The following is a 26,938-nucleotide window of genomic DNA, read 5'->3' on the forward strand; positions in this document are numbered from 1 at the left end:
ATTTAGTGTTACATATGACTTTATATGGTACTGAATTTATGGACTTCAAAGCATATGCATAATTTTGGTATTGACAAATGTTTCATTACATAATTTTCTCTCTAGCCTTTGAAGATCTAACCATCCATTTTCAGAAATTAATTCTAGCTTCCATTTTAAATAAATATTCAAAATTTAAAAAGTTAATCCAAACTAGAAAAACAAAATATAGTTCAATTAACATAAAAATTTATAATTATTACACATATATCAGACCAAAAATGTATTCTAAAATTTTAAAAATTAGAGTCTTGATCAAACCACGGAATGATATTCTTTTTTCTTGAGGGAAACGATATATGCTAAAATTAACAGAGAATAAGGAACAATAAAATTATATGTATCATTATTACTATTTCTATTATTATTGTTATTATTTGATAGTGAGGGAGATGGGGAGATGACAAAATAATTTAGTTGAAAAGGGGAATTACATAACGTAAAGTAACAAAATGGAGATACCCAGTGGGACAAATAATTAAAAAAAATTAAACAATCTAATCTAATCTAATCTAATCTAATCAAATAAAAACACACACAGAATCAGAAAAGTGTGAGAATCTTTAAGAAAAAGACATCAATTTCAACAAGTTGGCTAAAAGGAAATATTGAAAAGAACGTAATTTAAGAACACAACCAAAAGGAATAACAAAACAATAATAATCACAGGGAATAATATACTGAGAATGAAAGGGAATGTGGCTTTTACATATAATCAATATTAAGGGATAGGTTAATGTTTAAGACTGAATTCCAAGAAAAACAAAAAGAAATCTTTACAATTAATTAAAAAGATTTAGAAAGAAATTACAATGTAAAATGGTTATGATTATATTTTCAAACAGTATAATGATGTGTAGATTTCATTTGTCATTTTAAGTTGTTAGAAACATTCTAACTAATTTCAATTTTAACTTTTTTTTTTTTTGTTTGTTTGCTCATTAAAAATCACTATTGGCTTGTAACCTCCAATTTGTTATAAAGTATCAAAATATTAAAATAAAATAAACTTTTTTATTTTAGGAAAAAATTAAATTGGGACAAAATTGGGGGCATAGAAAAAATTGAAAATTTAGAGAGTAAATAATTAGTATGAATTTGTTTGAAATTTAGCATAAATTTGATGTACAAAATTAGAGTAGTTTGTTGATGATTGGATTCGCAATGTTGCATGATTTGTGAAAGGTTTATAGATGGTAGGTAAGTTTGGTTACCAAATCGGTTACTAAATGATATAAAGGAAGAAGGGAGAAGGGAGAAGGAAGGAGGGAGAAGGGAGAAGAGAGAAGAGAGAAGGGAGAAAAAAACAGTAAATTGTTCGGGTTTGAGACCAAGAGTCGAAACGAAAGCCACTGTATCATTTGTGATGTCTTTTTGGTAATCGAACGACATGCAAAGAAGCTAAATGGGAAAGTGTCTTCTTCCTTAAAACGTGGCGCATCCTACTCTTTCGTTCTTCTCTTCTCTCCATTTCTTCTTTCACCCCTTTTTCTCTTCCTCTGTTTTTCTCTGTCGTTTTTCCTTTTTCTCTTCTTTTTGCTCATCAATCACTTTCTTTCCTCATGTTTTCTGTGATTCTACACGGTTTTTGATCCATTCCGGTGTTCCTCTTTTCTGGGTTTAGCCAAAGATCTCTCTCTCTCTCTCTCTCTCTCTCTCTCTCTCTCTCTCTCTCTCTCTCTCTCTTTGTGTTTTTGTCGTTTCAGCTGGAGTTCTACACCTCTCTGTAACTGGGAAATCTTTGAGGTAATTTTGTTATCTCTTGTGTATTTTTGTATGTGAATCCACTCTGGAAAGATCTGGTCCCTTTGGGCATTTTTTGGATTAGGGGTCCCCTTGCATTGTACGGTCTCTTCTTATTTCATCCTCAATGGAGGAGGACTACTAGAGGATCCAATGTTTAGTCTAAAACATGCCTTAATCTTTACATTCTCTTTTCTTTTTCTCTAGGACAATAGAAACATGGATCTTTTGGAAATTATCAAATGTTTTGTTTCAGATTTTTAAGTTGGAAGTGTTGCTTCTCTTGTTCCAAATGAGAATGGAAATATGGTAGAGCTAGAGCCATTTTCTTCTCTATATGCAACTAGATTTTCATTTTTCCTATCTTCTCTTCTTGACTCTGAATCGGCTTCTCATTAGCTTCTGTTCACTTTTTTTTGGTTCTGGGTTAGTTGGCAATTTTGTGGAAAATGGGGGAAGGTCTAATTGTAAGATTCATACGAGTTTTCTATTGTTCTCTCTTTTTCATCTTAGGTTAATTGTGATTATGGATATTGTCACAAGATGCAGAATTAAGATAATCCCCAATGTCTTTTGCTTGCTTCTTTCTATACTCGAACCATCACTTAGCCGTGCAACAATCTGTCGAATGCATATAAAGTGGATATGGGAGGTGCAAGCTTCTCATGCTTTGTTTCTTTCTTATCTTAGCTGTCCAAAATTGGACAAATTGGACTCTAGGTTTTTTAGTCTATAGTTTTAAATATTATGGTATTGATAGTATCTTTATAATATTTGATCATGTGACCGCCCTTGATCTTGAATTTATGTTGGTTTTCTTTTATGTAACAATTTTATTATTCTTAAGCTTGTTCAATTTCTGTTTCATTGAAAGTTTATCCTCAAAAATCTTGTATCATACTTATGAAATGTTTTGCTACTGAAACTGTGTAAAGTTTAATTATATTTTACACTCTTCTCACTGATCCAACTGACGGAGTGAAAAGGGAGAATAAGATAAATGACTAAAGTGGTGTTTCTGCTGAACGAATATCATTAAAAAGGAAATACAGAACCTTCTGGTTGTTGAGATTACTTTTCACTGACTACTAATGATTTAATTTCATCTTCTTTGTGTGTAGTTATAACCGTCTCTATGAACCCAAGATAAGAGGTATTGCTGCCTATGAAGCCACTTAAATCATGGGACATGCTGCTCAGAAAAAGGAATCTATTTTCTGATGGGGTATGCTCACTAGTTTTTGCTATTAGGTTTTAGGTTAGCTGGAATTATGATTTTATGTTTTCAAATAAGTTTTACCCTTCCTGCTAAGTGCCATGCCCGTTTGAGTTTCTTTGGAGTGTCCTAAGCATACAATGGTTGTGCAGGGAAAATACGGCTTCAAAATGAAGCAGCTTCCTTTTATGGCTGTTATTTGTTCTGTCATGCTGTTCATTGTATACAGAACTACAAATTACCAATATCTTCAGACTAAGGCAAGTTGTTATCATTGTATGGGAATCTTAGGTTTACTTGGGACATCTGAAATCAGATATTTTTTTGAATATTTTAGTAATAAATCCCATGGAATTAAGTTTGGTCATTAAGCTGAAGCTGTACTTATTTTCTTTGCCCTTCAGATTGAAACAACCTTGCTACCCTTTGACACTACAAAGGTAAATTTTTCTGTCCTTCCTGCTCATCTTTAACCAAATTGATTCCCTCCCTACCTTTTCTTCCTGGGTTGAAATACAATTCTTGTGATTATCTAAAATATCTAAATTTTATTCAGTAAAGATATTCTGTTGCTTCTCTACGTTCTTGTATGAGTAGCCAATGCTAATGAATGCTCACTATTCAAAAAAATTCTTTTAAATGTCCCTTTAGGAATTCCCAGAGGAGTCTCTAAACCTGAATGGTTTGCCACGAGGCATAGTAGAAGCTAGATCAGATTTGGAGTTGAGACCTCTTTGGGGAACTAGTAGTTCAAGGTTAAAGGTTGGCTTCTATCACTATTCTGTTTCATAAGGCTTATACTTGGATGTGCTTGTAGATACTCAGTTTATTTTTACATCCATATTGGTAGGACTATGGAAGGCCTTTGTTATTATTGCTGACAGATTTGACAATTACTTCTGTTGTCTTGATTGGTGTAAATTTCAGGGTCATGATTACAGCAACCGTAATTTGCTTGCAATTCCAGTTGGCATCAAACAAAAGAAAAATGTTAATTCTATTGTACAGAAAGTACGATCTTGTTATCATTTGTCATCAAGGATATTTATTAGGATTGCTCTATATCTAACTCCATGCATTTCAGTTTATTCCAGCGAACTTTACTATTATTCTCTTTCATTATGACGGCAATGTGGATGGATGGTGGGATCTTGACTGGTGTAATGATGCCATACACATAGCAGTCCGAAACCAAACAAAGTGGTATGCTTGACTATCTGCATTTTTCCTTTCTATTCTTTGCACTCTCTGGCTAAGGAATCTCCAATCATATTAGGAATTAGAATGGTTGCTGTTTGGTTTAAATGGTTTGTCGTCTTTTGCATTCTCCTCAGGTGGTATGCAAAGCGCTTTTTGCAACCAGCAGTCGTGTCCATTTATGATTACATATTTCTTTGGGATGAAGATTTGGGGGTTGAACATTTTAGCCCAAGAAGGTACAGAAATAAACTTGTTCAGCTTTAAAATTGACTTGTTCAGCAGTCGTGTCCATTTATGATTACATCAATTTTTTCCCTGTTAGAGTAATTCTTTCTCTGACTTTGTCATGTTGTAGTCTACTATTAATAAGCTGTTTAAGTTTTGATGTTACATTTCAAGTTACCCCGATTAATAACAATAATGAAAAATTGACTTGTGTCCATATTTACGTGCTATTCTTATTTGTTTATTATTTACCACTAGCATGCTCATTTTTAGGAATTTCCCAGGAATTACCATTGAAATGAATTTGACATTCGAGGAATTTATGAAGCCTGATCCCTCGTTATAAACTTGGCACTTTTCTAGCTTTTGCAATGTTATGTTTTATCTTTAGCTACTGAGAACACACAACTATTTGCAACCACAAAGCAAGTGGTATTTGAACCTCCAACCTCAAGGAAAGAGTATATATCAGTTACTACCGTTGAGCTATACTCACTTGACAACACGTAACCTTGCTTCTTATTTTAAAAGATAATAATAACATAAAAGACAGTGGCCAAACATTGCTAACTGTATCAGCCCCTCACATTAAGAAGAAATTTCTGAACTTTCATCTAAACATTTGATAAATTTCAGATACCTCGAAATTGTGAAATCTGAAGGATTAGAAATATCTCAGCCTGCTTTGGACCCAAATTCGACTGATATTCATCATAGAATTACTATTCGTGCGCGAACAAAGAAGATACATAGGTAAAACAGACATTTTAATAGAACTCTATGAAACATTCTACTCAATCCACGTACATATCGTTCTAACATTTAGTAGTCCATGCAGAAGAGTTTATGATCTCAGAGGCAATGTGAAATGTTCTGACGAAAGTGAGGAGCCACCTTGCACTGGGTAAGTGATTGTGTCAATGCACTTAATTTTCTCGCAAATGCTATTTCATCTATTATGATAGTACATTCCTTTTTTTACTGCATTTTAACAATCATTCTGGTACATCGAGCAGAAACATTTTGTCTTATCAAATAACACAAAGTATTGTTTGATGAAAGAAAAATGAAATTTGTCTTTGTGATGTTAATCAAATTAAAAAAAAAAAAAAAAAAAAAACTTGTCAAATATTGTGGTTGGCATGAGTTTGTCTTTTCTTTTGTCACTGTTCGCCACCAATCAGTTTGGGAAAATTGACCAACTTTTAAAATGACCTATCTTCTAGGTTTGTGGAAGGTATGGCCCCTGTATTCTCGAAATCCGCTTGGCATTGTACTTGGCATCTTATACAGGTAGTTCTCTTAATCCAATTCAGCATTTGAGTTTCAAATACACATTTTCTCTCTCTCCCTTTTCCCCATCCCCTCAATCCCCCCAATTTCATTTTATTTGATAACTGCATTTTCACATGTTATTTTCTTTATCCAGAATGATCTTGTCCATGGATGGGGAATGGATATGAAACTTGGGTACTGTGCACAGGCAAGATTTTCGTATATTCACCATTTCTTATTTGATAGCAATTTCCAGAACCCACTAGAAACCTTCATCATCTCAGCATTACCAACCAGCACCAGAATCCTCTAGTCTAGTTTCTTAATTACGTGTGTTGATGGTAACTTGGATATCTTTTTCTGTGACAGAACCACTAAGTTCGCATAGAATGTTTTCTGGTCTATGTCACGTCTCCTTCCAACTTTTGTTTTCTTTCTCAAATCCTTTGTTTATAGTGTCATCTTTAGAATTAGGCTTGATTGACTTTTTATCCAAATGGCAATTTGTAAGCATTTGAATGCGGTAGAATGCTATCATTTGTACTCTCCCAGTGTGTTTACCATTTGACAAAAGTTGGACAAATGTACTTGTGGTGATTACATTATCTTTAAAAATGGAAACAATAATTAACAAGAAATAGGAGAGAAGGCAAAAATTTAATTGATCTGGCTGTACGGCCAACATCCTATAATATGCCAGCAATTTCAAGGTCGTAGTAGTCAAACTTCCATTGAAAAACCTTGAAAATTGTTATGCAGACAGATAACTCACACTTTTATGTAAAAAAGAAAAGTAAAGAACTAAACTCCGCCTTTTCCCAAGGCTTTACACTGCTTAAAATGAACCAGTGGACCTAAGAAACTACCTTGACTATCTCCTTGTTATTTTCGTCTTTCATTTTGAAATGTGCTAAGTAGATTGTTCTGCAGGGTGATCGGACCAAGAATGTTGGAGTAATTGACAGTCAATATATTGTTCACAAGGGAATACAGACTTTGGGTGGAGGTGGAACAAAGGTACTTTATTTTTCTCACTAATTTCGTCATACGATTTATATAGTCTGTACTTGCATCCACTTTCATATCTCTGCTTCAAGAAAAAGAAAAGATCATATTGTGCCATTGTTCTCGATGAGCTTATTTTCACTATTTCCTCCATTAAAATTTCCTCTTCATTTTACAGTCTAAGCCTTCAAAAGCTGCAGGATATGCAAAGGTAACCATTCAAAATTTTCTTTTGCTTGTCTATTGAATCTTTATTGATTTATCTATTTATTTTTTGACTCAGAAACATAGCCCGATACCCGGTGATGTTCGAACAGAGGTTAGACTTCTGATGCTAATTATCATTTTCTACGGCCAAGATTATCTTCTCATTATCAGTTCTAATATACGCATATATCAGTGGTATTATGTGTTGGATAAACTGATCTTTCTTTGTTCAAACATGATTTTGCCTTGTTTTGAGCTTGAACTTGTACTGAGTTAGTGTTGATGCTTGGTATGAACTTGATCAGATAAGGAGGCAATCAACATGGGAACTTCAAATCTTCAAAGAGCGATGGAACAAAGCGGTAGCAGAGGACAAGAGTTGGGTTGATCCATTCAAACCAAATTCATTAAAAAGTGACGAAAGACGGAGGAAACGAAAACGCCGCCACCATTAATATTCAACGAGCAAGCATCCTAGCTGAGCTTGAACTAGACGGGGGTGGTTCTTCCTCTCGACACATATATTATCGTTGCCATACTGCAATAGGCCATCCTAATCTTTTTTTTCCATTATTTGAGTTATCAATTTTGTCTCCACAGATGGGTTTTCTTTTGTATGTAGCAGAGTAGTTTCCTCCCCCAGAGCAGAAGGAAGAAAGAAATGATAAAAAAAAAAAAAAAAGAAAAAAAAACGAAAGAGAAAAATGTAACTATTGGTATAGTTGTACTGGTCCCTAATGCACTTGTGAGAATATGATTAAATCCTTGGGCATAGTGAGCAAAATTTTTACATAATATATAGGATGAAATGGCATCTTTCTCATTTGTAACTTCCCCACGTACTTGGTAAATGACCTTTATCCTATTTTATGAGATCTGTAAAATTTAAAGTGGAGTTTAAGTTGCCAAGTTCTTCATTAAAAGTTTTATATTTCTCAGAAGAATCTAGGATTTAGACCCTCAAAATGTCCTTAAAAGTTCAAAATCTGTCTTACAAGATCTAGTTATCTTTTGAAGGTCACAAGTGCTCAAAACTAAAATGTTTTTCTTTTTTCCTTTTTCTTTTTTGGCTCAAGTATTAGATGAGAGGAATGACCGTAGTGCTCAAATAATAAACCACACCAAAACTTGACTCAATTGGACAATCACAAATCAACTCCTTGGCAAAGCTCTCAAATCACCCCCAAATTATAAAATTGTTAAATTATAGAAAGTACATTTAAAAAAAATATATTTTTTAACTCTATGGTATCTGAAAGCCATATTAAGCATATAAAAAACAGTTTTCAAACGATTGTGAAGGAAACTAAAAATTGATATTTAGAATTTAAGTATGTAGTTTGAGTTTTCATTAGAACAACGCTTGATTGTAAATTTAGGAAGCTCATTTATCAAATTGAAAAACGAAATGTGTGATCTGTAGTTTGTTCAAGAGTGGTCTTGAAATTATCCCTAAATTAAGTTTTTCAAAAGGTTAAATTTTGTAACAAGAAAAGGCTTCCTCCATATAAGCATTCTTTTTTTACAAAAAATACAAACCTGTACTGAAAATAAGATAGTTTCTGTGGAAGTCTCATGTACCAAAAATTACAGTTAGAAAGCAGAAGTAGCTTCCTCTTCCACCCTTTTACAATGCAATCTTTCTTATTTTCACGACGCCATGATATCATAGACAAGAGGAGTTCCAGCTAGCGTCAACAGCTCTGATTATCTTGTCATGAAGGTTAGCTCCAGCGCAAGCAATGACTCCTCGGTCGAGGCCTTCCAAATACATACCTTTCGAGAAGTTGAGTGGACATCCTCTTGCATCTGTGACTACACCACCAGCTTCTTGTATGATGACCACACCCGCTGCGTGATCCCATATCTTCTCCTTGTAACCGGCTCTAGCAAACTTCATGAAGATTTCAGCATCGCCGCGAGCTATGGCTGCATATTTCACCATGCTGTACACTCTCAATGGTTGATTCCTACAATCAAAACACGACACATTATCCCTCTTTTTTCTGATAACTGTAGATATAAATATATATCAGTATTGGTATTTTGATAGGTTTTCTTTTAGCTTAACTCAGACCTTAGAAGTCCTCCAGGTCTATACTGCCAAGATGCTTTTTATAAACGTGTAAATATATTAAAGAACTTAATCCAGAATATAAAAACGTATGTACCTAAGTCCAACACTATGAGCAAGTCCTGCTGTGAATGAATGGCTTGAATTTGCTTTCTCAACTGGTTCACAGAATGTTGCCAATGCCGGATCGTCGATGGAGGATACTTGAATTGGTATAGCAGAGTTCGGCCATACTAATTTCTTGTTTACATGAATCAGTGGTTGCATCCAAGCTTCACCGCTACCTTTTTGGGCATAAATCACACAACCTTTGTCCCAAGACTCTGATGTTGTAGGTGATAATTTGGATATAATTGAATGGTAGCGAGGATGGTAACATAGCCATTCTTTTCTCATTGGATAATTTGGACATCCCAGAACCCCCAGCACCACTTCTCCATCTTCTATCAATGCTAGAGCTACAGCATACTGATCCCCACGTATAAAACCTAACGTGCCATCCACAGGGTCAAGGGTCCAAAATCTTCCAGTTGAACCGCCAGATGAGTTGCATCGGCTGATGGCTTCAAGAACCTCAGAAGTACAGAGGGTGCATTCTGGACCTTCCAATCCAAAACGATATGCTTCACAAAGACACTCATTTACAGTTTCCACAACAACTTTCAAAAGCCGGTCAGCACCAGGCTTGGAAAGAGTCTGAACATCCTCCTCAGCAACAATGGACACATTTTTACTCCCAAAAGATTTGGACAGAATCCAGCTGATAATTGCCTGAACGCTCCAATCTGTTCACATTTGTGATTGAGAAGAATTTCCAATAATAGAACGCTACATGTCTACCAACAAATTAGTAATATAAACAATGTAAAACTTCACAAATTTTCAACTCTTCATGTGAATAACTGTTTTCTCATCCAACTTATAACAACAAAATGTATTAGAATAGGGAAGGACTAACAACTTCGACTACTTGTACAGTCTTTCATTTTTTTTTTACGTCTTGGAGATTTTACAACCTACAGATGAAATTATAAATAAATCTTCAAGAACAACTCAGTTTGCATCAAACGGCCTAAAGGAGAAGAAAAAACCTACATGAATATAATTCATGAAGAGAGATAAAGATCTAACATGTGTGTAACAAGTGTCTAATATATGCAGATCCTTGCCAATTCTCTAAAACTTTGAAAGCGTCAGAGTCATGTCTAAACTGCGTCTCAAAGTTCAAGTTTTCAATCAAAAAACTTTTCTAGAGTTATTTTCTAATTGGTTTCATATTCTAGACTCAAACCTGTCATCAACTACAGGAACCTTGGATTACACTGTGCCTAACAAATCAGGATGAAAGATGAAAACCTATGAAGGAAAATACAAAACATAATTCTGGTAAACAAGAAAATTTTATAAACAGGGAAGCGAGAGAAGTGCTCTTTCATGACTTCAGCTACAAAAATATGTAGCTCCATGAAGCTAAAAAAGGGGGAATCCACAAGTAAAGATGTATCAATAAATTTTCACAGGGAGGGGGAAGATTCTATACTAATTTAAGGGGGCAGAAAATTACCAAATGCAGAGATCTTTTCCTTTACACATAATTCTCTTAGTCTAAGACATTCCTACATGTAAATAGGAGTTAAAAAAACCTTTCTATTTGCCCATTCAATCATGGAACTTGATGTGCTGTGTTAGAGTTGCCTTTTTCCTAGGCATAAATGCTACATAATAATTTTACCCCCAGGAAAAATCAATATGCAAACTGGTAACTTTTCTTCAACTACAGCTGCTTTAGTTATGGAAACACAATAACAGTGGGAAGCACAGGTGCATTTATTCATTATTAAACATGGCTTATTGTTCCTGCATTGTCTTCCTAACTAAAATTTGACTGTCGGAGTCAGCAACACTTTTTTTTATTATTATTGTATAAGTTATTAAACTCTATTTAAATTTCAATGTAGGAACTGAAGTAAAATTGCCAAGGAGGAATATGAATGTTACAATAACTCCCATTCCAGATAATGAACAAAGAAGAATGACATAATTCCGAACAACCCCTCATATTAATAGATAAAGATAATAAAGGGCAGACAAAAGAAAAGCAATACGCAATCGAAAACCCATATTTGAAATGGGCGAGAAAATCCCAAAGAAGAAAGAACAAACAGAATTACCAGCAACAGTAACAGGGGAATTGTCATCCTTGGCTTGAATTTGGGCATTGCTAGTAAGCAAGTTGCTCTGAACTCTCTGACAAAGAAAGCAAGCCATCTGAACAGCTGCAACGGCGACTTTGAGTTCTTGGGAAAGTGATTTCGGCCCAGAAATCAAAGGACCAACATGTTTCTGGTCTTCCATTATTGAAGAAGATGACGGAACAGACGAATAAATTCGATTGGGGGAAGAATTAAGGATGTGGGTAGAAGGGAAGAAGAAGAAAAAGGAAGGTTTAAAGGCAGCATAGTTGGGTAAGGAACTGGTGTTGGTTCTACTAAAACCGAAGCGATGTGGAAGTTTAGTGGCCAAATTTGCAGTATATAAGGGCATGATATCAGTGGATTGTAAAGATTTTGTTTTGATGACGTTTGAGTTGGAAGGGGAAGAGAATTGGAAGAGAGGGAAAGCCGAAAGGGGAAAAGGACGGATTGAAGGTGATGGTAAGATGAGTATATTAATGGCAATGGGGTTTTGTGTATTTATAGTTTCACATTTCACTTTTTCAAATGATTAATATTGCAGAACTTTGAAATGAAATGGTGAGGAATTGTTGTGATCCCAAGCCATCAACATGCAACTCTGAGATCATGCTTACCCTAATAATATATCTTTACTTTATTCAATTGAAGGGGAAATAGAATTTTGGAATGGAATTTCATTATTGAAGTGAAGTTTGTCTGAGAGTTTAGAGAGTTGCCAAGACGGCCTATGACGGAATCAAGGAGATAAGGAAAGGTCTTGGAGTTTTACTAAAAGAAAGATGATGAGTTACGTTGCTGGCTCTTGCAACCTCGGGGCGACAATATTGCACGTATACCATGCGTGATTAGAACTTAGTTAACTAATAAATAGCTTTACGCTATCAACCTCTATGACTAAGTGGTTTTTCTTTTTCTTGAGGGACTATCACTTCTTTCATTGCAGCTTCATTTTTACGAGAACTATGGGCACTAGAGATGAGAATTCTCATCTTTGGATTCAACTAAATTGAGCTTTTTTTTCTTCATCACAAATGCTTAATTGTATCAATTTAATTTTGTTGCTTTTGTTTGTTTTTTTTCTAAACAAGAATGTGGAATAAAATACACAAGTCTCAAACTTTTTGGTTGAAAGTATATAATAATTAATAATTAGACATGTGCCGTGAAGTGGGGAATTGAAACCGAAGATGGAGAATATATTCCACCTCACTGTCATGGTGAGGATGGGGGCATAAATGAGGGTAAATACCACTCGTGGGAACAGAAGGGAGGAACCCTCCTTTGCCTCGACCCAATTACCAATCCTAGCTAGTACATAGTGTCCCATCTATATAAATTTTTTAGATCCCTCACTACTCCAAGACTTTACTTTTAAACTGTATACTCCATGTACTAACTTAAACATCATATATAGTGCGACAGGCTCGACGCCACATTAATGTTTGAATCTTTCATGCAGGTTGATCAAAAAAAGTGAGACCATTTCAAGAAAAACATGTAAGAGATTAAACCTATAAACGAGATTAAACCTATAAACGACTTGCAACGATGACTAATATGTGCAAGATCTAGATATGATCAATCACTTGGCTATATTTAAATTTTGGGAAGCTATATGTAAATTTTGTTACTTACAAATGTGTCTAAAATTCGTTCCATTTACTTTTGAGGTATAAGGGTTATATTTAGTACTCAACCTTTTTATGTGCAACGAAGATCGACACCTCTAAACAAAAGAACAAAATATATAAAAAGAAAATGACTTTGAGAAACTGTGAAGAGAATAAATAAGAAAATTATGTGTGATGAAAAAAAGAAAGTGCAAGAAAAAGTGCATATTAGAGAATTTAGAATATGAATAAAGACATTATTGTTTCTAATGAAAATATCAAAAGTGCTAAAATAATAAATAAATAAATAAACAAAACTTGTTTGTTTCCTTTTGTGGAAATAAAATTCTTTTAAATTAATTTAAAATTCGAAAAAAGAATAAAGAAGGAAGAAAAAAGTATTTATTATCAATATATATAACAAGTGGATGGAAATGCCCATCACACAAATCTTTTATTTCCTTGGCGTAAAAAAAAAAAAAGACAATCTTTCTCAAATTTTTGTTTTCTTTTGTTTATTTTACCTTCAAAATTACTTTTTCCATGAGTATAAATTTATTCACTCAAACAGTATATAAACATACACCAAACGTAAACATGAATCTAATGGCAACAACGAACTTCAAATTAAAAAAACTAAAATATTTTTTTAATCTAGAAGTGTACCTGAAATTTAATCTTAAGGATATTTTTGACAATTTAACCATATATAGTTTAGGTATTTAATGAAAAAATTGATATGTATGTAGAATGCATAAAGTAATTAAATTAATCGGATACATGATTTGTAAGGAAATTTTTGTTTTCTTTTTTAAGATTTGCAAGATATTTGCTAGTATGGGAGAATTGCCCATTTCTGTTGTAAATATGACATTAAAAAATCTATTAATACTAAAAGAAAAAAAAAAGGTATGGATACTCTTTCTATGGAGAGTATGGATTAATTGGTCATTAGAGTACTTGATTAATAAAAAAAATACTTAAGAATGTGGGTTGTTAATGATTGTATTTTTAGGCATAAATACATATTTTTTCTTCTTCAATTTAGATATAAATGGAAGTTTCTTTATCATATGAAATTGAAAAACAAAATTTGAAAACCCCCCTAGTAATTATTTATATCTTATTTTTCTATATTTAGTATTTTAATTATTTATTATATTTTCAATAATTTTTGGAAATTTTCATTTATTATATTTATCATTTCTTTTCAGTTTTAAAACAAAACAAAATAAAATAAAACTAGGAATTTTTGTCATATTTTAATCTGAAGAGTTTTTAAATTAAATTTGCTGTCAATTTTCTAAAGTACCCTTGCTCAAAGAAAAAAAAATGCCCTAATACCCATTTAAAATTTGTTCAAACAACAATTTAAAAAAAAAAGAATTGCTCAAACAGTTGATTTTGAATTTAACTCTTTTTACTTCATCTTCTTGAGGGAAAATTTGAAGTAATAGGTAGTAACACACAAATAAGTGGAAAATAGTTCAAAGTTGATCACATGAATCTAAATTAAAAATAACGTAATCGCGTTTTAATCTATTGTTTCTTTTATTAAAGAAAAAAGACTATATTAACAAAAGCAAATATTTATATCTAAACATACAATCATTACATTTTTATTAAAAAAAATTATCTACAAGTTTCTTTCCTAATTGATTTAATCCAGAGATGGTTTTGATATATATATCGAAGAGATAGCAACTCAACTTTTATTTTCGTTTATCATATTATCCATAGTTTGCAAAAATCTCAGTCGGGTCGAATCCTAAAGACCCACCTCGACTGAAGTAGGAAATGGGGTTTGAACGGAGATGGAAATTCTCCCAAGAGATGTAGATGGGATTGCTTCGTTTTTATTATTGTTATTATTATTTTTTTTTGAAGATATGCAATTTCAATTCCTATTTAGTTTGAGTTTCAAGTGTTTAAAAAAGTTTGTATAAGTATAAAAAAAAAATGCTTACGATACAAAGCACCCCTAATCTCTTTCTATTTTTGTATAGCACATTAGCATTTCATAAATCTAATTCTATGATCCATTTAATAACTCATGAGGTTTATTTAAGATGCGATTTAAGTTGTGGTTAACTAGTTTTTATGAGAGGATAATTACTCGATCTATATTTAAAAGCTTTTTCCTATCTTACAATCAACCATGGGCCATTATAAAGAATAAAGATTATTTTCACATACAACAAAATAAATCAAAATATTAACGAATATAATAAAATATCACGGATGATTGGATATTTTACCATATAAACACATCTTGAGTTACACACTAAGAATTGAATCATTATGAGCTCATAGTGACAGCATCTCTTTTGAGGAAGTTGGATTTTGAGAGAATTATAGAAGGGTAGAAATTATATGGCACTGGGGAAAGAGGTCTTAAATAAATGGAAATAATGGGGGCATGGACAAGTAAACAATATGACACTTTTTATGTATTTTGGTCCTATAAAAGCAAAGCTATTGGATAATCAGATGACTATAATTAGTTCTTTTGATGGGTGATGATGTTGTCTTATTGTAGGGTAGTGATTTTATAGGTTTGTTTAATGTCAACTTTATTGAAGGATATGGAATCTATTATTTTAATTATATGAATATGACTTGTGAGTTCCTAAGTTCTAATAGATTTAACCATAAAAGAGATGCTAAAACTTATCTTGTGATTTTCATTACATTATTTTATGTTTAATTATATGCTATTCTGCCTTTTTCTTATCTTAGGATTACATAGGAATAACATCACTTCCTCCTCTAAAGAGATAATACCCAAAAAAAATAAAAAATTCTTTGTCTTAATTAGGGGGAAACCAAATATTTAAAATTTAGGTTAGGTTTAGTCTCTTTTTGAAAGGATGGTTTGGCTCGTTAATTTGGCCTGAACTTTACAAACTTACACGGTTAAAGTTGGCGCATTTATCAAAAAACATTATCTTCATTCTATTTCTCTCTCACACGTAAAAAATGAGATTAATATTTAAAACAAACTTACTGATCTGGAATCTCATTGTAAACTAATTAAGAATTTTCAATTTAAATCTGATTTAACTTTTCAAGTGACTAAATTTGAAAATAAGTCATTGTGAAAAAAATAATTTTGTAGCAACCACTCATAAAAATAACTTTTTGAAAGGAAACGAGTTTATATGAAATAAATTAGTTTAATTTTTCAAGTGAAGTTTGAAAATAAGTCATTTTGGAAAAAGAAATTGAACCGCTTATAATAACTATTAAAGAAAAGAGTTTATGAAATAAATTGATTTGGAAAGAAAATCAAATTTTAGAAAAATGATCGGTCCATCTCTTCATTATTTATACATAAAATTTTAATAATAACTTCATTTTCTCTACCTCACTTCCACCAATATGGTTGTCGCTGCTTACCACCATTCAAGCATCTGACCTCCTTTATCGGTTACCACCACCAATTCCAACGACCACCTCCGGCTACGAACTTTGAAGATTAACGTGGTTAGCCAACTCCAATGACCCACGCTCCAGCAATAACCACCTACTGACATCCAACTCTATTGACTAATTACACCAATCATATGCTTACAAAAACTAGACCAATCAAATTGTTTTTACCTATGACCAATCATATGCTTATAGTAATTTGATATTAATAGAAAAATGTTCAGTACATAGCAAACCAATTAAACTTTTAATATATATATATATATAAAAGAATCTTCTGTAACCAAACACGTGAATATTTTTATTTCAAGTTGATTTTATTAAATAAATTTAAATGATTTTTTTTTTGAAGAACACTTTTTTTTTCTCAATTAATCTAAATGTGCCTAAAGCAAAAATATAAGGAAATTTCAAAATTGGATGAAATTATGAAAACAGTAAAAAAATAAACTGGAGAATCAAGATAATACCAAAGCTAATGATCGAAAAAACGACATGAGTAATGAAAAGAGAACATAACGCCTACATTTGGGGGGTCTTGAACCCGCCGGAAGAGATCTATTATTGAGTATAAAAAAGATTCATAACTACAAGTTTCTTATCAGAATTAATTCTCTGTAAATACTAAACAAACTTATATCGAACGATCTAGATTTACTAAGGAATCTCCCCTAGATTGGCTGCTTCATGATTCAGTCTTATATCACATTGTAAGGCTCTCCCTGAGTTGTGATACTTCGGTACTATGTTTGTTGTTAGGCTCTCCCTAACACCTATGATCTCTTCACTTCAATGCTCTATTTAGTCATTAACTTGGTGCACAACACCGCACCGTGCACATACATAATATGTATCAAGAACTCACCAACAAGTCGAACAAGATTAGTTTCTACATGAAGAATTTGTCTTCCTAAATGTCGATTATTTCACTCGAAAAAAAGGTTGGTTACAACATGACAGAAACCACATATAAATACAATTACCCTCTGAGGACAAAACCGTGAGAAACAGCAACACAACTTATAGTGTTAGAAAAGGATTATGACAAAATTCTGAGAAACAGCAACAAATTCTAACGTCTAAAAAGGATTGAATCTTCCATTATCTTTCAGTTGATTAAAAACATTTTAAACAAATCAAGAATAAACTAAATGAAATATGTTCGACAAATAAAACATAACAGATCGAAGAATTCGAAAAGAATCAAAATATTATTCCAAAACAAACTCAAAGGTTTGTTTTAAACTGCTAGTCCAAATCCAAATCAAAATTTGGGCATAGAATCTAACATTTATCTTCATTTAAATTTGAATATTCCAAACTTTATCTCAAATAGTTTTTTCTTTCTCAAAAAAGTTCAAATTCAAGCTGCCTAAAAGTTGGATTTCAAATTAACAAATTTTGCTAAACAAATTTGAGTGAATTGAAAATACAACCAAATAATAATATATATAGGAAAATTCAAATCCTTACTTAAAATTTTGATTCAAATTATACTTAAAAATAAGAAAAAACTAAATATACAAATTTCAAATTTCTAAATTTCAACAAAACGTCGTAAAATACATTATTTTTATTTAATTAGTTCAATGTATTAATCAACATAATTAATTTCTCAAACTAATTTTTAAAATTAATAATAATTGAATCAACGGTCCAAACATCTCTTTAATTTTACTTTTTTTCTTTGTTTTGGTTGAACCTTAGATTATGAATTTTTATTTATTAGCATAAGGATGAGGTTATGAATATGTAAGCTATATGTTAATGAAAGCAAAAACAACAAATGGTTTCAAAATTATGTGAGAATGACTTGTGTGGTTATCTTCCAAAATCTCTCCCAATCCCTATAGCCTCAATTTTGGACTTTTCCCTCATTTTCCACTACACATTAAAACATTATCTAAATTCAATTGGTCACATCTGAAAGAAGCACTTGAAAGGGGCCTTATATGTATAAATTTAATTTTCCACCACAACAAGCTAATTTAATTTATTTTATGTGTTGATTAAGATGATTAATCATATTTGGAAATTTTGAAGTTTCTTATTTACGCTTCATTTCATTTAGGGAGGAATATAATTAAAAAGTATTTACAAATATAACAAAATGAATAAATATGTCTATTTAAGAAAATATGCGAGAGGGTCGTCAATACTTTTATTTCTCATTTTTTTCTCTTTTTTGTGAATATGTGTTTATAATATTTATTTTAAATATTCCTTTCCCTTTTTCCATCAAAAGCAAAATAATAATAATAATAATAATTGAGAACTTCAAGTGTTTGGAAGAATGTTTAGGTCTCTTATTTGGGTCCAAAAGAATCTTTTTCATCTTTAGTAAGATATATAATTATTAAGTTTAGTGGAGATGATAATGATTTGAAGTGTGAAGAATACAAAGGATGATTAAATTTCAATCATTTAACCTATAATAAGTAATTAATTAATACGTCACACTTCATTTTCAACCCGTTTAAAAAAATGTTCCAATTTAATGGATTAATTAGAACATTTATGATATAGTTTACCTTATTTCAAATGTTCTTTGTTACAAATCATGTTGTATATCAATTTAGATGTATTGGCCGTAACATTAATTTATTTTAATAAATTCATTTATATGAATTTGTAAAATGAACTCAAATGCCAATTTATTTAACACCACAATTTGATGAATAGACATTCTTGACATTAGCTAAAAAGAAAGGGAAAAAAAAATCCTAAATTTGATGGTGGAATTAGTCAAGATGAATAGGCAAATCCTTGTGTAGCATCTTCAGAAAAAACCCGGTTCAAGAGCATTGCCAACCGGACCCCACCTTGAGCTAATCGTTCCATCACAATGGGCAACCTCGAATCGAAGTAATCCTCTGTGGACAAATCACATCAGTTAGGGATTTCATTATCCTCTGATTAATTAGTAACACTATTTTAATGATTTTGAAAAACTAAATTATCGAATTATAAGATCAATTAATTTCTAGTAATTTAACATGATTTTTTTATTATAATAGTATGGTTGTCAAATCCCTCAATCAGCAACATATTCTCTCCTTTTTCTTTTTTCTAATCAATTGATGTTGTGGAAACTAATCCAAAGATCGATTACACATATTATATTTGAAATAATTTAGGGTTAGATATAATGTAATGAATGACCATGACATTAATTTAAACAATGTTTGATTGATTGGGTTTACCTGATAAAGTAATTCCAGCTTCAACTCCTTCATATGCCCACTTGCAAGCCAAGTCTGTACTCTCCTCAGCCCACCTAATCCACAAATTATCATCGTTATTATTATAATTCCGGACAAAACTCAAAGAAGACATTTACAAAGTATGATACAATTTCATATTTTATTCATACTTGTTAACACATGAATTAACTTTAACACAACGCTCCCATGTCGGAACGTCATTGCTCCAAATTCCCTACAAAAATTGAAACTGAATAAGAAACACAATGAACTTTGTAATATTTTAATATTATAAACGTAATTAAGGAAAGAAAGATAGGTATATTAATTAATTACCTGAGTCAAATTCCTTTGAAGTTCTTCTAAGAGGAGGCCACCGTCTTTGTCGTAATAATCTGCCAAAGCTGTAAGAATAATGTCCCTATCCCACACCTGCATAGGATCATTTTTCTTTTCTTTTATTAAATTATACGGCAAGAATTAATGAAATAGTTCTCATAAAATTTAAGAACATAGATTGATATTTTATGGTATGTTTTTAGATTAAGATCTTACGTGATGGAGGTTTGACTTGCGGCGGAACCACCGTACTTCTATGGTGTTTCCTCCCTCGTCACTCGCGAACCCAACGTGCAACGGCTGAAATTACACACACATATATAAAAGTTATAATTACATATCTCATAATTAAATTAAAGCAATTCAACAAATAAACATTGTTTTGAATAACTTTAGTTTCACCTGATGAATATCCCCAACGAAATGCGAAAGAAAGAGTAACGCCTCGGTCAAGTTATCTACAATAATAAAAATGAGATTAAACAATTTCCATATTACTTGAATAAAATTCGAGTGCATCGGGTCGGGTCGGGTCACTTACGAGGACTGTCGGAGCCTTGTGTTCTATAGGTTGTGAGCTGAGTGGTGAAATTTCGAATGGCACCCGCGACGCACATGTCCGGCTGTCCGGCGTCGTTATGACAATCCCCTATACGAAAACGGTCACCGTTTTGTTTAATAATCGGAATGAATTTATTTAACCTTAGGGATGGGGGAAAAAAAAGTTTTGCTTTACTTTTGTAGACGAAAGAACAAGAGTCGGGGGTGTTGGCGTAGTGAAGGGGACTGGCCCAGCGGTACTTAGACTGGAGGCGGATTTGGTCGGCCCATACGCACATCGCCGATAAGTTTCCGCCGGCACTTTCAGGTAACAGATCTTGAACTGCATCTGCTGCCTCTGGATTCAGTAGCTCCTGAATATGGTTGGATTAATCAAGGGAAATTATTGTTTTATAACCTAAACTTACCCATTGATTGTCCTCTTAAATATTCAATTATGTGTCTCAAATTTTACTTTTTTGTTTCAAGTTTTGTTTAGCATGTAGAAATTGAGATAGATCAATGTACAATATCGATTTTCTGATAAATCTTCCAAATTTCAGCCCAAAATCTGTTTTGGTGTTGATTTCTCTTTCAAAACGCATCAGTTTCTTGCCTGATATATATTTTATAACTTAGGCGAACACATCTAAATCTGATATCTCACCTCTCAACTAATTAAAATGGTCAAGATCTCACTGTATTTACATTTGTTTACCATTTTAACCTAAAGATTTGGAGATCAAATTCATTATATGAACTCCCCAAATGTAGAAGCACTATAAGTACTAGCTCTCTCTGTTTACTGGTAGATGTAGCTAATACGCACGGTTACTGAATCATGCAAACTTCTATGTTGATTCTCTTGTCATTTACATTTTTATGCTTGTTTTATTCGTTGATTTCATAACAAACTTCTTAAACCCCACCCATACAACAAATTTTTTTTAAGGTTATGAATTTTAAGATACAAAAACTGAATAAAATCGAGACAGTTCGTCAAATTTAAGAGTAAAGTGGCCCTATGTTTTAATACAAATGGTCGAGGCAGAATTCGATCCAAAATGTCAAATTTAATTAAAAGATCATCAGACAAGAAAAAGTAAGTTACCTGTGCAATTTCACATGTTAGGATATGACCTTCTTTGCTCCATCCTTGAGCACAAGGCAGGACTAGAAGGAATGAAATAAAACTCAACACCACCAAAAATCTAAAAGCCAATTTTCCCATTTTGTTGAGTTTAAAAGAAATGTTTGCACAAAATATATATATCTATATATATATATATATATAGAAAGCGAGGTGATGGTTGAGTACAAGTTATTATGATTGGAATATTGGCACATATTTAAGGTACCATAATCTGAAACTTGCTTAGAGTTGAACGGCAAGCAAGTTGAGGAATTTTTTTTGATGTGCATGAAAGACATGAGGAATACTAAGACCTTTTTCTATGATTTCTAAACTTTCAGATCTGGAGGGGAAATTAATTAGAAAAGGATTGTGTGTGGAAAACGATGACCTCCTTATTTTATTCTCATTATCTGGTTTAATTTCTATCCAAACTGATGTTTTATATTACGACAAGCAACGACGACTCTGCTTCAATTCTTTGTTTTTAATCTAATGTTTGTCCCTCAATTATCTGATCTCAGAATAAAGCAATAGCCCTTTGATTTTTTAAACGAAATCATGCAGTGGTCAAATAAAAAGCTGTCATATGGTTATTTCTTTTTCATTTACTCTTTTGTCTTTGTTGGAGTGCAAGTAACATATTAGAGGTCAACCAAATTATAGCCACAAATAACCAACTCTTTTGTAAGTTCAGCAACATAACAGCATAAGTCGTTTTGTTCTCTACACAAAGATGCCCATTTTGTGGGTCTCCCCATCAACGTTAATATCTTGATATTTTTATCAACAACAATATCTATAACTTCGACTTTTGGAGCTGGTATGGAATTCCACACTAACCTAGTACTAAAAGTTTGGTAAACGACAATACATATTACAAAACTGTTGTCCAAAGTTTGCTCATTACAAAAATAGTCAATCATACTGCAATAATATTCTCTAAACATTACTAATCCAAGTGAGGAAAAGAAACGTTATCCTAGCGCACAATCGACCATGCTCATAATTTATTGATGTAATTATATATTTTTTTAAAAGAAAATCATTTGTTATTAATTATGTGTGATCAAAATTCTAGGATTTAATTGTGCTAAAAGACTCATTCTAAAGGTATTGAATGTCAAACAATTCAATTTTTTTAGAAAAATGTTAAAATGTCACCTTGATAATGTCATTTTCGCGTGAAATTACAATCTTTACACTTTCTTACCTTTGATTTGCATTTTTTTTTCTTTCTCCTCTAACCACAGGTTTCTCCTCTCTCCACGATTTTCTTCTATGATGCATTTCTTCGAGAGCACCAAGTGACACCAATTGAGATGAGCGACACCAATCGACCGAGATACTGAGTGAGCGTGACAGTACCAACCAAGCAAAGGTTGGACAAAAGTGACACCAACTGTGCGAGAGAGAGATGAAGATCAAGTAGACAAGAGAGAGGTAGACAAACGAGACAAGATTGTTTTTCCACGTCCTTGGAGTGTATTTAGTAATTCTCCTCAAATTTCGTAAGTAAGGGTTATTCGAAACCTTTTGAAAAACGGACCATTCAACATTTCTTTTCCAATTTTTGGGTCATCCACTCGGCGGACTATTATTTAGCCGAAACTGTAAAAAAAGAAAGAAAGAAAGAAAAAGTTAATTAACCGAAAATCCACTTTGATATGTTGTGATACTCGGAATTCGCGGGATCGCTGCCGAACAATTTCTGGGTCAATCTCATATTTCTCAGTAATTTGATCGGCGCGCCGCTAACGGGTAACTTTCCGACCGTAAAGTATCACAACCGATTATAGTGAACCATTCCGATTCGAAGTGAGTAATCAAAATTTTCATTTTTTTTTTTCTGTTCATTCAGATACAACTTCCCTAGATCGAGATGAACCGGAAACTCTACCCCAAATCCCTAATACCGACCGTCGAAAGCTGAAACCCTACCTTGATTTTGGGTAAATTCGTTAACTACTATCGAATTTCGTTTAAATTGTCCATTAGGATTTGAAGCTGTACGGTGTGTATTCTCCAAGGGCATAAATTTCCCTTTATGTTTGTTTTTGCAATGCAATTGAACGTAGACCATTTTTATAGCACAATATGTTGGTTATGTTAATGAACAAAAATAGCTATGATTAGTAATTATGTTTGAAGGTATTTGCTTTTGCTGATTCTAGGAATTGTTTCCCCAATATCATTTCGAAGATTTAAGTTAAAGCGATTATTCATGGGATTGGGCTTAATGTGAGTGCTTAATAGGGATAATTATTGATGTTGTTTTTGCAGATTCTGCCATAGGTTTTCTTTCTGCTGGGGAATAATGGATTTATCCACATTGAATCCTGGACAGCTGACTGTAGTAGGATCCGGATTCTGTGTGATGTTGACAATGCATTACACCATGCAGTTATTATCTCAGCATCTCTTTTACTGGAAGAATCCTAAGGAGCAAAAGGCCATAGTAATTATTATATTAATGGCTCCCTTATATGCAGTAGACTCATTTGTGGGTTTGCTAGATATCAACGGGAGCAAGGAGTTTTTCATGTTTCTGGATTCTGTTAAGGAATGTTACGAAGCTTTGGTGAGTTTTTTCAACATGGTTTATTTTCTCTTGGCCTTGTGCTCACTCTAGTTGGGTTAATCTTAATTGCGTCTTGCCTGTATGTGTGTTGAATTGCAGGTAATTGCTAAGTTCTTGGCTCTGATGTATAGCTACCTGAATATATCTATGAGCAAAAATGTTATACCAGATGAAATCAAGGGAAGGGAAATTCATCACTCGTTTCCAATGACACTGTTTCAGGTATGAAAATGGTATGCATTGCATACATATTAATTGCTAGATTGTATCCTCTGTGGTTGTTACCGGGATCAATGGTTCCATTTTCCTTTCTATTGGGGCTTTTAGGACATCACACCACTGCTTTCTTCTTGACTTATTTTTTGTTCATTCTTTTATTTACATTGACTTTTATTTGTGATGAAATTTGCAGCCCCGAACTGTTCGTTTGGACCATCGGCATCTACTACTTCTCAAACATTGGACATGGCAATTTGTTATCATCCGCCCTGTTTGCTCTGTTTTGATGATAACGCTGCAATTATTGGGAATGTATCCCAGCTGGTTAAGATGGACATTTACTATCATCCTTAACCTCTCAGTTTCTTTGGCTATGTATTCTCTGGTTGTCTTCTACCATATTTTCGCCAAGGAACTTAAACCACACAATCCATTGGCCAAGTTCATGTGCATCAAAGGAATTGTATTCTTCAGCTTTTGGCAGGTGACGCTGCTAATTTAGATCTTTTGCCGTGAATGCGCTGGCCTATTTGTTTCTTTTTTCTTTTTAACACTCCCCTCAAGAAAAATTACTAGTAAAATGAGAATGAGAAAACCATCAAATGGAGCACAAGAAGACTTATTATTGTTGTTATTGTTATTGTTTTGCCATGTTCAGGATCAGGTAGCAATTGTTTTTACTGGAGCTCTCCTTTTAGTAGTTAACATGTTCTTTTCTGCCCTATGATCTTGCTATACTGACGTTTACTTCGCTGATTTTTTCTTTTTGGGTGGGGGTGGGGGCGCAGGGAGAGAGATTCAGAGCTCTTAGCCTTTAGGACATGTTAATTCAATAGCATCTACAGAATTTGTGACCACCAGAGAGCACATTTAAAAATGCTTAAGTGGAACTTTATGCGCATTTTTCCTATAGTTGGCTTTTCCTTCATTTATGGGAGCATAGAGTAATGTGCAAGCAACTCATATCAGATTACCCGTCAGCAAAGATTCATAATGAATTTTTAGCACTCAAGCAAATTCACTTAAATCAGTAGAATATAAAACTACGTTACTTTCTACAAAACCTAGTCCTTTCCAATAGATTCATCCATTATCAGTATATTTTTGGGATCTAATTGTTCCAATTTGTTTCTTTTCTCTGAATTACATGAATTGTTAAAGAAGTTGAGCAATCTCTTATTTCTTCTGTTCTTCATTGAATTTGTTTCTTCTGTAATGTTACTGTTCTCACTTTGCTTCGACACACCTTCCACTTTTCAGGGTGTAGTCCTAGATATACTTGTTGCTGTGGGCATTATTGGATCAAACCACATGTGGTTAGACGTTGAGCATGTTGAAGAGGCTTTCCAGAACGTGTTGATATGTTTAGAGATGATTGTCTTCTCTGTTTTGCAGCAGTATGCTTTCAATGTTGGACCTTACAGTGGAGAAGTTGAAAGAAAACTTAAAATGAGAAAGAACGATTAATGTTGGAAGTAGGTTTGATGAAACTATATAATGAAATTTGACGTTACCATTTGACAAGTCTTTGTATACAATGAAGGGTATTTATCAACCATGGAAGATCTGTTATTTTATTTGCTCAATTTTAGTTTGGTTTGTCTTCAACAGAAATGCAAAAACATGTACTCAAGGAAGCAGAATGTAGACTAGAAAACTTGGTCGTTGAATGAGTGAAATCTAGTGGGTTTGGAACCATCTTTTCTGTAGTTGTGATTTAGAAGGGGAAAGTTTATTAATGAGCTAGTTGATGTACATATATAAATCCATTTCTCTCAAGTTTTCTTAAAAGTACTTTCAACTTTGAGTACTCACCAACCCATTTTCTTTTTTCTTTTTCTTTTTTTAATTAGCAAAAATTGGGGAACCTTTTATATTCACTTTTAAAAGTTATCATAAAGGAAAACTTTGTTTTCTTTTCCTTTTTTCTAGTAAATCGTTTTCTTTTTTTATTTTTAATTTATTGTGGACACAATACCTTCTTTCTTTTCTTAGTTCCCTTTGGTCTATTTTTATGGGATCAAATAATTTTAAAAAACGTATGGTGCAGTCTCTGACCTAAAAAAATTATATATTTTGATCTTTGTCGTTAGGATTTTTTAGATCTCTAACGGATTGATATTTTATCATCCAACTACTTTTTTAATTCATATGCTAGATGTAATTTTATCTACATACAAATTCTTAGGTGTCTCAAGTTTTGATTCATCAATGTATTTTTTTCTCTTTCTTTCAATTCTTTCTTCCTTCTTTCATTTTTTTTTCGTTTTTGGTTTTGTGATTTATTAATCTACAATTCCGAAGAGTTTTTTTTTTTTTTTGTATAAATGTGTTGTACTTATTTTAACGCCAATATGTCAGTTCTATTTTATCGTTTTTATTCTACTCAATATCATTCTTCTAATTTGTTCGAAGATTTCAATTTAAAAAATAAATAAAGGGTGTGGTGGGAGAGATTTAAGTTTCGGAGAAAAAAGAACCAAAAGTTAGTTTTAAATTTGAATTTATTTGATTCGAATGTTTATGTGTTGGCATAAAATATTTATAAAATAAATTAGCAAGATTCATTTGTTATGTTTACGTGTTGATAGGGAAATTTGAAATTATAATTTCACAAGTCAAATCCAATTCTCTCTCGATATGTTCCTCAAAAAATTTGATTCATGCGGATTCTTCCCCCAACTAAATAAGAGATCTTGGCGG

At 32.6% G+C, this 26,938-nt stretch overlaps 4 protein-coding genes across 12 annotated transcripts; 2 read left to right on the plus strand and 2 right to left on the minus strand.

The window, feature by feature from the left end:
* The first annotated feature begins 1,176 nt into the window (after positions 1–1,176).
* Positions 1,177–7,733, plus strand: LOC103486065 (uncharacterized). Of its 3 annotated transcripts, none has more exons than XM_008443886.3 (16): positions 1,177–1,785; positions 2,904–3,007; positions 3,151–3,258; positions 3,403–3,438; positions 3,650–3,760; positions 3,926–4,009; positions 4,083–4,201; positions 4,333–4,434; positions 5,060–5,176; positions 5,262–5,327; positions 5,650–5,716; positions 5,853–5,906; positions 6,629–6,715; positions 6,882–6,914; positions 6,987–7,022; positions 7,216–7,733. In XM_008443886.3, the coding sequence occupies exons 2-16, from the start codon at positions 2,948–2,950 to the stop codon at positions 7,363–7,365; spliced, it is 1,230 nt and encodes a 409-aa protein (XP_008442108.1). In that variant the 5' UTR covers positions 1,177–1,785; positions 2,904–2,947; the 3' UTR covers positions 7,366–7,733. The 3 variants fall into 3 exon arrangements, with proteins under 3 accessions (XP_008442108.1, XP_016899485.1, XP_008442114.1); XM_017043996.2 differs by lacking the exon at positions 1,177–1,785 and adding an exon at positions 1,913–2,434; XM_008443892.3 differs by lacking the exon at positions 1,177–1,785 and adding an exon at positions 1,913–2,091.
* Positions 7,734–8,389: 656 nt separating this feature from the next.
* Positions 8,390–11,968, minus strand: LOC103486057 (PAP-specific phosphatase HAL2-like). Its single transcript, XM_008443877.3, has 3 exons — positions 11,156–11,968; positions 9,082–9,769; positions 8,390–8,880 (listed from the first exon to the last, which is right to left on the minus strand). The coding sequence occupies exons 1-3, from the start codon at positions 11,526–11,528 to the stop codon at positions 8,577–8,579; spliced, it is 1,365 nt and encodes a 454-aa protein (XP_008442099.1). The 5' UTR covers positions 11,529–11,968; the 3' UTR covers positions 8,390–8,576.
* Positions 11,969–18,858: 6,890 nt separating this feature from the next.
* On the minus strand, positions 18,859–21,787 carry LOC103486022 (endonuclease 1). Of its 2 annotated transcripts, XM_008443821.3 has the most exons (9): positions 21,415–21,773; positions 20,500–20,677; positions 20,305–20,412; positions 20,166–20,221; positions 19,980–20,063; positions 19,761–19,856; positions 19,595–19,659; positions 19,425–19,498; positions 18,859–19,094 (listed from the first exon to the last, which is right to left on the minus strand). In XM_008443821.3, exons 1-9 carry the CDS (start codon positions 21,532–21,534, stop codon positions 18,967–18,969), a joined length of 909 nt encoding a protein of 302 aa, XP_008442043.1. In that variant the 5' UTR covers positions 21,535–21,773; the 3' UTR covers positions 18,859–18,966. The 2 variants fall into 2 exon arrangements, with proteins under 2 accessions (XP_008442043.1, XP_050935858.1); XM_051079901.1 differs by having other exon boundaries at positions 20,305–20,677; positions 21,415–21,787.
* On the plus strand, positions 20,482–25,933 carry LOC103486031 (uncharacterized). Of its 6 annotated transcripts, none has more exons than XM_008443843.3 (7): positions 20,482–20,631; positions 22,689–23,196; positions 23,297–23,387; positions 23,719–24,016; positions 24,116–24,238; positions 24,429–24,719; positions 25,496–25,933. In XM_008443843.3, the coding sequence occupies exons 4-7, from the start codon at positions 23,753–23,755 to the stop codon at positions 25,700–25,702; spliced, it is 885 nt and encodes a 294-aa protein (XP_008442065.1). In that variant the 5' UTR covers positions 20,482–20,631; positions 22,689–23,196; positions 23,297–23,387; positions 23,719–23,752; the 3' UTR covers positions 25,703–25,933. The 6 variants fall into 6 exon arrangements, with proteins under 6 accessions (XP_008442065.1, XP_008442055.1, XP_016899989.1 ...); XM_008443833.3 differs by having other exon boundaries at positions 22,689–22,950; XM_017044500.2 differs by having other exon boundaries at positions 22,689–22,946.
* Positions 25,934–26,938: the final 1,005 nt, after the last annotated feature.

The sequence above is a fragment of the Cucumis melo genome, chromosome 12 (genome assembly GCF_025177605.1).
Source record: "Cucumis melo cultivar AY chromosome 12, USDA_Cmelo_AY_1.0, whole genome shotgun sequence".
Classification (NCBI taxonomy): Eukaryota; Viridiplantae; Streptophyta; class Magnoliopsida; order Cucurbitales; family Cucurbitaceae; genus Cucumis; species Cucumis melo.